Source organism: Antrostomus carolinensis, unplaced genomic scaffold (genome assembly GCF_000700745.2).
Source record: "Antrostomus carolinensis isolate BGI_N321 unplaced genomic scaffold, ASM70074v2 scaffold21169, whole genome shotgun sequence".
Lineage (NCBI taxonomy): Eukaryota > Metazoa > Chordata > Aves > Caprimulgiformes > Caprimulgidae > Antrostomus > Antrostomus carolinensis.
The window spans coordinates 1-10,572 of NW_010338130.1; the positions used below are offsets into that span (position 1 = coordinate 1).

At 51.3% G+C, this 10,572-nt stretch overlaps 1 protein-coding gene across 1 annotated transcript in view; it reads left to right on the plus strand.

Moving 5' to 3' along the window:
* Positions 1-6,646: 6,646 nt before the first annotated feature.
* The window catches only part of LOC114818918 (SUN domain-containing protein 3), a 5,732-nt gene continuing 1,806 nt past the window's right edge, over positions 6,647-10,572 (plus strand). Inside the window, exons 1-6 of the mRNA XM_029086855.1 lie at positions 6,647-6,701; positions 7,153-7,205; positions 7,735-7,775; positions 8,473-8,644; positions 9,228-9,312; positions 9,649-9,764. Of these exons, the coding sequence (XP_028942688.1) occupies positions 6,647-6,701; positions 7,153-7,205; positions 7,735-7,775; positions 8,473-8,644; positions 9,228-9,312; positions 9,649-9,764 (522 nt within the window). The remainder of the gene's footprint in view (positions 6,702-7,152; positions 7,206-7,734; positions 7,776-8,472; positions 8,645-9,227; positions 9,313-9,648; positions 9,765-10,572) is intronic.

Sequence of the window (10,572 nt, forward strand, 5' to 3'; positions counted from 1 at the left end):
CTGGCAGAGCTGTGACCACAGCACTGTGTCCTGCACAGATGGACGTGGCAATGTCCTATCTGCTCAGGCTGGCACAGCCCCAGGATGCAGAAGCAGCACGTTTGGGCAAAGCAAGGAAACACCAGTCCCTGAGCAGAGCTGGTCTGACCATCCCAACACCCCTTTACTCGCTTTACTAACTCGGGCACACCAGCTGCCAGCCCTGTGCTTGCACAGGGACAGCCACGGTGCCTGACACCCACCTCCAGCACCCTAGAGCTGTTCTGAACTGACCTCTGTGATTTAAGAGCTTCTCCCTGGCATGTCTGTGGGAATATAATGGAAGATTGGTGAGGAGGACTGTAAATATGCTCAAGCGATTTGCAGCTGGGGTGTCCAAAAACACATACATCACGCTGCTAATCACTGTCTAGTCTTATGTACCTGACAAGCAGAATATCTGCCTTTAGATAACACAGGCCTGGGACAGACTCAGGGGCACCCTGAACATGCCTGGGATTCCTGCCCTGCTGTGAGAAAGATCAAAGCACAATGGAAAACTACTGCCTGTAAAGAAATCCTTAATATACAGGCGAGAGAGGCAGGTTCAGAATCTCTCTCTCTCTCACTCTAGCGAGGACCGAGCTCCGCGGTGCCTGTGTTCCCGCTCATGTGCCTCTGCCCCGGGTGCTGCTGCGGAGATACGCTCGTTCACGAGGTAACGAGAATATATTTGCTTTTTGCATTTTATCCATGGTTGTTCCTGCGTCCTGCCTGCGTCGGCTCACACAATGTTGCAGAAATAGTGGCCATGGAAACAGAGGGGCTGATCCCCCCACCTGCCCTGCCCGCGACCTGCAGGAAGGGCTCTTTCTTTTTGTGGCACTTGAGCCACAGCTTTTGGTGTAAATCAAGTTGTCGGTTCTTAGAGAAGGGAGGGGCATGAGTCTTCTGCATGGTGGGTGAAGGGGGCTGCTGCCTCCCAAGGCACAGAGAAAGAAAATGGGAAGTCCGGGAAGGATTTCTTTCTCGTGCAAGGACAAAGACTTGCAGGCACACAGCCCCTTCCTGGGCAGGCTGAAGAGCAGCTCTGGGCTCTCTTTTGGGAGCAAGAACCAACATTCACCAGCTGCACCCTCCTGCAATGCCCATGAGGGCCAGGAGTCCTCCCTGCTGCATCCCTGTGCCTCAGGAGCTGGATGCAGAGGCTTTGCCCACTCCTAGTGCTGAATGTCCTCCCCAGCCCTGACGGGGAGAAAAGTGTGGCTGCGGGTGCAAGGTTGGGGGTATGGCTGGGGCGAGAAGGGTCTCAGAAGAGCCCTGCAGGGTGTCCCCATGCCAACGGTGCTGCAATGCAGAGCCAGGACACCTGAGGTGCTGGCTGGAGGAGCAGCACCTTTAACAGGGGAGGGAGGCAACCACAAGGCTCAGAAATTTGGGGAATCCTGCCCAGTGGTTTTCTGAGCTCTCTGGGATACCCAGTCAGGGTAACAGGCAAGAGTGAGTCTATGCACGGAAATGTCCTCCAGTCCCTGCCCTGGGAGGGATGTGGTGCAAACGGTGGGGCAAGGGGAGGACCCATCCTGCCTCTGCTTCCCTTACCATTTTGGTCACAGGGGTCTCCATGCAGCATCCTGCCAGCGTAAGCTGGAGCGGCTCACTGCCCTGGATGAAGCACTGCAGGCCCTCGTACTGGATAGCGTGGCTCAACGTAGAGGGGTGGAAGGTCATGATGAAGGGGACATCCTTTCCCGGGGAGATGTAACCCTTTGCGGGGCTGATGGAGAAATCTAGCTTGAAGCTCTTAATGTCCCACTAAACCTTGCCAAGGAAAGCACAAGGACAGGAAAGGAAGGATTAGCAACTGGGAGGCTGTGAATGCTGTTTCTAATCCTCTTGTAGTCTTTTCCACCAGTTCTCAGGCTGAGAGCCACCTGGCAATAAGGTTTCAGGCTGGGCAGGACTCACCCATCTGTAAACAAGCCTTTGAGTGTATCCCTTGCTAACTTCCAGGACCTGACTGGACCCACTCCAGTGAGATGGGAAAGCAGAGGGGAACTATCTGGGCAAGCTACAGCTCCATCCAACCCTCATCCAAGCTCTCAGCCCTCAAATAAGATCAAGTTTTGCTTTACATGACTCCTATGTCGCCCGTGTTCTGCACGATGATGCACTGGGATGTGTAGCTCTGCTGCATCACCGCTCCAAAGCTGAGGTGTTCCCGGTCCAGGCTCACATGGATGCCCTGGCAGGAGCCCCGCACCATGAAGAAGGAGCGCACCAGGCCGTTGCACTCCAACATCACTTCTCCGGCGAACGGCTGGATGCGGCGTTTAGGGGAGAAGGTCACATCCACTTTACAGGTATCACCTTTGGGCTTCAGACTTAGTTCGTTGGTGGGGTCCAAGCAGAGAAAGTGCCCAAAGAAAAGAGTGGAGACTACTTCATCTGGCACCCAAGCTTTGAATCCCTAGAGTCAGAGAAGAGTCCTCCAGTTCCTGTTCTGTCCCCACCAAAATTGCTCCAATCCCACTCATTCCCTGGTGCACATCCCTAGGTACCAAAGGTGTTTTCCTGTGATGTGTCCATCTGGCCATGGTGAGCTGGACCAAGTCTCCCAAAGTAATTTCACATGAGTTCCAAGAGTGCTGTAACTCTTGGTCTTTCCTTATTTCCTTTCCATATCTAATATACATGGCCACATACCAACATAGGTGTCTAAAACGTGTTAGGAGAGTTGTACCTTTTTCTCACTTCTGGTTATGAGGGGAGTCCTGACACCTAGCTCAGAGGAGGCATTCCCATGGCAAGTATCTGCTGGTAGAGCAGTCCCAGCAGAGAGGACAGGGCAGCATTCAACTGTAATTAGCTACTAGCTCCCGCCTGGAGCGGCTCATAGCTACCTGAAGACATCCTTGTAGGCACACCAAAGCACTCTCCAGTGAAGGAAGGGGCCTTAGCCCAGCTTCTTGCAGCTCTGGCATGGTGGACTTGAGAGTGAGCTTCAAAGTGACAGGTGCAGCGCTGTTGTTTGCTATGGTAACAGTCTTCTTCACCGTCTGTCCTATGGAGAAGGCCCCCAGCTTCACCACCTTCCCCTGTGGATCCACAAAGTCAGCCTGAGGCAGAAGGGATTAATATAAAGTGAAAGGAAAGAAGGAAAGAAGGAAAAAAGGGTGTGTTAGTTTTACTGGGCTAGCCCTTGGCTAGCAGCCAACGCAGCCCTTCACCCACTTCCCCCCCAAGCCCAGGGGATAGGGGAGAGGACTGGGGGCAAGGATTAGGAGGCTTGTAGGTTGAGATAAAAACAGTTTAATAATAGCAATAAAAGAAAAATTAAAAAAACCCAAACTAATATTAAAATAGTAGTGATAGTGATAACAGTAATAAGATATGCAAATGAGTGATAACCCAGTGCTTTCCAGCTATTCACTGCACTTCTCCCTCCCAGTCTTAATGCAGCTGTGAACAGCCAAACACGATGGCCTTGAGCTCCAGCAGCAACTAATAACATCAGTACTGTTATCAATGATGTTCTCATAACAAGTCTGAACTGAAACCAAAACACAGCTCTTCTAACTGCTGAGAAGAAAATTATCCTAGCAAAACCAGGACAGTTTCCACCCCTTATTCCATACCATTCACGTCATGCTCAAGTTTTATACATATATATACACACACATATACATACAAATATAATTCCCTTAGTTTATGGGTCATTCCTTCAAAATGTCTATTAAGTTCATTTAGTCCAGTACCTTGGGTTCTGTCTGTCATGACAGTTTTTCAAGGCAGAAGAGATGATGTGGAAGTTGCACAGCCAATGGAGTAGCTGATGTTGGGCACAGCAGGAGGATGGTATATAGTCTCTGTTCCATGCTGCATCTGGAACTTGTAGCTGGCATATCGCGCACAGTCCATGCTCAGGGTCTGCGGGTTGAAGCTGTTGATCTTGAAGAAGTTGTTGGGCACCAGCTCTGGTTCCATTAGAGTTCCTTCTTCATTAACCTGGGGAAAGTCTTAATATAAAGCCGTTAGTATAATACACAACAACCATAGCGATTATGATATGCACTTCATTGGCTATTTTCATCTAACATCAAATTCTCTCGAGGCACACATTGGACTTCCCCATCCTTTTGCATCACCCACCAAGTGCACCCAGGTCCTTGAGCAAAAGTAATCCCACGAATGGGTTTACCTTTACCTGAGGCAGGAATAATCCAGACTGTTTTTCCCAGCATGTTTTTAATGTGAACCACAGAGACTCTATCCCCTTCTACAGTACATAAAAGTCTTGATTGTGCAGGGCCAGCTCGGTTGGCAGATCTGCTGGTGTTGACTAACCAGGTGGCTTTTGCTAAACTTGTGTGCCAGTGTTTGAATGTCCCACCACCCATTGCTTTGAGTGTGGTTTTTAACAGCCCATTGGATCATTCAACTTTCCCGGAGGCTGGTGCATGATAGGGGATGTGGTACACCCACTCAGTGCCATGTTCTTTGGCCCAAGTGTCTATGAGATTGTTTCAGAAATGAGTCCCGTTGCCTGACTCAATTCTGTCTGGGGTACCATGTCGCCACAAGACCAGCTTTTCAAGGCCTAGAATGGTGTTTCAGGTAGTGGCAGGTGACACAGCATATGTCTCCAACCACTGAGTGTTTGCTTTCACCATGGTGAGCACGTAACGCTTGCCACTGCGTGTTTGTGGGAGTGTGATATAGTCAACCTGCCAGGCTTCCCCATATTTATATTTTAACCATTGTCCTCCATACCAAATAGGTTTTGACTGCTTGGCTTGCTTAATCGCAGCACATGTTTCACAGTCATGAATGACTTGTGCAATAATGTCCATGGTTAAGTCCACCCCTCGATCACGAGCCCATCTATGTGTTGTATCTCTTCCTTGATGGCCTGAGGTATCATGGGCCCAGCGGGCTAAAAATTTTTCACCCTTATGTTGCGAGTCCAGTTCTACTTGAGACACTTTGATCTTAGCAGCCTGGTCCACCTGATGATTATTTTGATACAGAGAACCTGGTGGGGGGGAAGTGAGTGAACAGCTGTGTTTGGTTGCTAGTCAAGTGCTAGCCAAGTGAAACCACCACAAGTGGGAATTCAAAGAGCTGACTCCTTGGTAGGAGACACTGTGGTTTTGTAAGATTTCTTCCCTTGTGGAGAGGGGTGCAAAACCTGCTCCCTGTCAGGTCGGACTTTGCCTCAAAACGTGGTGCTGTTGTGACATCATCCACTGCCATTGATGTCACAAAGTGTTGTCGGCACTGAGGTAAGCACAGCAGGGCATAAGATTGGGGTTGTCCCTGCTCCTTTGTCACTCTCGTTCTTGAGGGAACGGAGATCACAGAGTTTTTGACTCGCTCCTGAGCAAGCAGGGTCCCTGGTACCCGCACCTCAGCAGATACAGAGAGACAGTCAAGGAAGGCCCACAATCTGAACGGGTATGTTGGATTAACCCTCCTCTCCTTTCCCCAAGTGTATTTTCCACCTCATCAGCTGGGGTGAGTGGGGGGCGGACAGGGGAAGAACATGAGGGCAGCCCGAGTGCTTGGTCTGGAGCTGATGGAGGGTGGCAGCAGTCTCTTCAGCCTCTTCACAAGTGCTACGACTAGGCCTAGAAAGCCTTTTGTCTCTGCAAAATGAGGAATGAGTCCATTTTGGTTCACAGGGAGGGAGGCCCAAGCGGTTGCCCACATACATCCTGAGAGATGCAAGAGCTTAGCGCAGTCCTGTCTTGCTCTCTGCGGAATGGGTTATGGCCCTGAGCTTCCTTGGTTTTCTTTTTGACCCGAACCAGAAGGACACCGGTGATTCCTCTGCTGGCAGTGGATGTGACTTGTGTTCCTGACAGATGAGGTTTCCTTTGGAAACCTGGTCAGCTCCTCCCCAGTGGTGTGCCTTAGGAAAAGGAGCACCAGATCCTCTGCAGGGTGAAAGAAGGTTTCTAGTAAAACAAATGGGGACTGGTTGTTCCTGATGAAGTGTAGGCTGTAAGCCTTTTGAGAGCCTTGTAGAGGAGGCAGGAGGAGTTTCCGTCTTGCAGACCAGTGTGTGCCGGCACTTGGCACATCAGGCTTCAGGTGAACAGGGCCTGGCCACCAGGGTGCTTCCTTGGCATTTCCTTGGTTGCCCCTGGCTTGCCAGCATGCCCTTACATTCAACCATCCCTCCCTTCCTCTTGGCTCAGTCTGCATTTGTCTGCATTTACGCCAAGGAAGGGCTAGCGATAGGCTGAACCTTTTCTTGAGAGGGGCTGGAGCACAGTTTCAGCACAAGTACTGATGGGATGGTGGGCAGGAGAAACAGGCATTCACTCTGTCCCTTCTACTTCCAAAGAATCCCTCTCTACCCCCATGGATGTGAAGCACAGGCACAGCTTTTGTTGCAACTCCTTCTCCTATTCCAGAATTAATCTTGAGCCCTTTGTCCCGAACAAAACAGTGCCACTCGCTGCCGTACCAAACGCCCCACTGGTGCACTTGGTGACAGCTCCACCACTGACTCGAGCTTGTGCAGGATCAAGCCAGTCCTCCAGCCAGGAACGCCAGGTTCCAGACCTGCAGTCCCTACTGCTGCTCTCGAGTCTGCTGCTTAATTGCATGGGTACTGTCAGCTTCACCATCCTTTTCCTCCTTGCTGCTCCGTAGGAAAATGAAGACTCTGAAGACAGTGATGCTGGTGCTGCTTGTCGGTCTGTTCTCTTTCGGTGAGTCTTTGAATAGCTCAGGCCTGAGGATGGTGCTTTAGGAGGTCCTCAGGGCTCCATTCTGCCCTGGTCTGTTTCCCCTGCTGTGACCAGAGGAGCCCAGCTAAGAGCAGAAAGTCCCCAGTGGAGGTGTGTTGGTCCCCCCACTTCAGAGGAACGGGTGTGGGGGCGAGGAAGGGGTCACTTGTCTTCCCCAAGAGGGCTAAGCCAAGGGAGAGGCAGTGGCTAACCTCACTTGCCCCAGGAGTCTGAGAAGCTTCTGCAGCAGGGAACGTCCATCAACTGCAGAGCCCGTATGTCATCATGACCTCTTTCAAAGAGAGGGGAGACAGCTATGGCACCTGGGAGAGACAAGGAAAGGGGAGCAGGCAGCCCGAGGCATAACCCAGCCTGACATGTATGTCATGTTCATGTTCTATATGTAAGGAGAGCTTTGGTGTGTGTCTGACAGGTGTTTACTACGTGGGACAGCTTGGCAAGGACAGCGTCTGGAGGACTGCAGCGGTATGTCAGGTCTACATCTCCTCCGATATTCAGGCTCCCCAACAGCAGGTGACATTTAGGTTTCTTCGGATCAGGGCTGTTCTGCCAGCGTAACACCAGGGCAGAAAGTGCCACGCATTAAAAGCCTGTGGCTAAGGCCAGGTACCGTAGCCACCCTGGCAGCTCATTCAGGCGAAGGTCAACTGGACCGAACACCAGTGTCTCCACAGTTTGTGGCGTTGCACACGGCTGATGAAGAATAATGATTAAGCAGTGTTGAGCCTGCATAGGTTTCAGTTTTGTGTGTGAAGACTTGAGTCCTTTGGTTTGGAGCAGTATTGGATTCCTTTGCACCAGAATTGTCTTCTATCTTGCCTGCCGGTCCACGGTGGTGTTTTCTCAGTGCACGCTAGTGGAGCACCCAATAGGCATGGTGTCTGTAACTCTTTGTTTCCCTTGGCTGCACAGAGACTGTCATTGTGTGCTGCCTTCATTGCTGCAGAAGGCCTGTTTCTCTTTAGAATGACTGTTCCCTTCATTGTCGTTCCAGGAGCTCTTGCATATCCTTGGAGGCGACTGGAAGACTCAGAGGTAAAAAATGATCTCCCCTTGCCCAGACAGTTCTTTAAAGCAACTCTGCCCCTCAGCCCCAGTAGAATTTTGGTTATGGCCTATCTCACACAAACTTCACTTGACATGATTCCTTGACCTTCTCCCATTGCCCTTTCTTCCCTTCTGCCAAAGTCAGCTATAGCTCCCCATGTCCATTAGAGGACTGGAGCCACCTGTCCGTCCACCCTTCCCCTTGGGCTGGGCTGTTTGCAGCTCCACCTTGCAAATGCCTGAGAAAGGGAACGGCAGCCTTCTCCATCCTGCATCTATTTCTCTCCCTTGATGCTTGGGAGTCCATTGCTGGGCTGCAATAGAAAGCCCCTGCAAGCAGCATCGCTCCCTCAAAGGAGAGGAGAGGCCATGGGAAAGACAGGCTGAGATCAGTGTAGCAGCAGTTGCCCATGAAGACGTACGCAGAGGGGCACTTCTCACAGGGAAAAAGATGCCTTTGGGCATTTGAGATGTTCAGCAGTTCCCCAAAGTGGACCCAGGAGCTTGGGAAGCAGCTTCTCAGCCCAAAGCTCCAAGAACTTCAGAACTAACTCTCCCAACCGCTTAAGATGGCGCTTACCCTGACAGTCATCCAGAGCCAGGCTTCTTGCCTCGCTCACATTCCCACGGCATCTGACAGGCCAGCCACAACAGTTACCGTATTGCTGTTGCTCATGTTTTCTAGGCCAGCAGCAGACAAGTTACCAGAAGTGCAGGGCAAAACCCTGAGCCTTCCAGAACAGCTACGTAAGCTCCAGGAGGAGCTTTTTCACCTGCGCTGGAGCGCAAAGGATGTCACGGAGCGTGCTCTCCACGAAGCCCTGAAGCAGGCTAAGCTCCCAGGCTTTACCGGATGGGTAAGGGCACCCTGCAGAAGGCTCTCCTCAGAGGTTTCTTTCCTCCCTCTGGCATGTATCCTGCTACAGTTCCCGGTCATAGCTAGTCAAAAGACTGATGCTGAGGGAACAAGTGCTGTGCATTGCCACACTTCCTTTTCCTGTTGCTCCACACTTCCCTATGGGGGAAGAGAGAGCCATGACAGGAATGACAATTTTCTTAGTCGTAGGTTCTTCTCTGTGCAGATCTTGGGTCCTCCTTGAGGGAGGACTGGAAAGAAAGAATAGTCTCAGCAGTCCACAGTTGCCCTAGTCCCATGTCATGCCCAGGCTTGTCTGTCTGTGTTGCCCGGCATGGGACATCTCCACAGGAAAAGCCTGTTCCCGCAGCTTTAGCATTCAGAGCATGGCAGTGAGAAGCCCCTCCATTCTGATATACGGGTCAATCAGAGTAAAGCAAACTTGGGAGGTTTCCGGGTAATTCCGGCCATCCTTCCATCTCAGTTAAACCTTGTCCCAGTTCACCTTGGTTGGCCTTGCAAGGGAGCTGCTTGCCCCATTCCTTTTCCTGCTAACAGGCGCTCTCCTTTGTGTTCTTTCTCAGGCTGTTCAAGAGATAATCAATCAAGTCTTGGTGAAGCTGGAAGAAAACCAAGTCCCAATGCCTGATTATGCCCTCAAATCATCAGGTACCGTGACATTGTACAAACAAAGCAGTCACAAAGTGCTTCCTGGCCAGCTTGACAAGATGGGCACTTGAATGGCACCTTGTGCCCCTGTACCTGCTGCCAGAGTCTGTAACGGGCCAGACCACATCGGGAGAGCAGAAAGCCAACTTCACGTTCTTGTCTTTCTCCACGGCCCCTTACGACAGTTTAAGGAGTCCCTGTGGTGTGTTCCAGAGGGAGTGTGTCAGTAAGAAAGAGAGGAATCCCACTGTGGGAACATGGAAGCCCTTTTCAAGTCAACAGTGCAATACTGCTCCTGACATTGCTCGATGATCGTGCTCATCTTTTAATTTCCAGGGGCTGCTGTCGATCCTTCACGGACTTCTCCATCCTTCCGGACATCAAAAGGAAAGGTTTTTTTGTTTTCCCTGCCACTGCTGGATTACGTGAGGTCTCCTGAGGTTATTCTTGAGGTAGGAGCAGCAAGAAACAGAAAAACAAAAGTGGGGGGAGGAACGAAACGTGCCGCTGAGAATTGCCTTTACCCTTGTCTTTGCTCCTCAAAGCTTTTTTTTTGTTTTTTTCCTGCCTTCTTCTTGCATGGTCCTACTCTTCTTCTGTGTCTCCCTGCTGAGTGTTTCCTCCCCTGAAGTGCCCCAGGTCCTCTGTGTGAGCTTCTAACAGGCTAGGTTGATCCTGCAGTCTTTGTCTTGCCAGTCACTGTGAAAACTGTCAGCATGGCATGGAAGGAGAATGGAAAGGTGCCTGCAGAGGGCTGGGGTGTGAGCTCGTTGGGGCTTTTTGTGAGCACAAGTGGGTGCTGAGAGCCTGCCCTGCTGCAGGGCCCCACGTTGTGTTAGCAAGCCATCCTGGCCATTGGCAAGCTCATGAGCTGCCTGCACCACCTGAAGAGTTGGCTGGTGCCAGTGGAAGGAAGTGGGACTGGATGAGAGGGAACAATTGCTTCCTCTTACAGGAAAGGCTCATCCAGGTGGGCCCTTCGTTGCCACCTACTTTGGGCAGGTGCCTTTCAGCCACACTGTCCCTGGCTTGTTCTTGGCGAGTTGCTCCAGACCGGGGGAGGCTGGACAGCTTCTCCAAGTAGTGCACCCAGCTCCCTGCCATTGAAGTGCTTCTCGGCTGAAAAGATCTTGTGATGCTTGAATCCTCCTGACTGTCTCCCTGTTTGGTACCAGCAGGGTCCGACCAAAGGCATTGTCTGCAGTTCAGAGTAGAGCTGATTGGCCAAATCAGTTCTTAATCCTCTGGTGATCGCAGCAG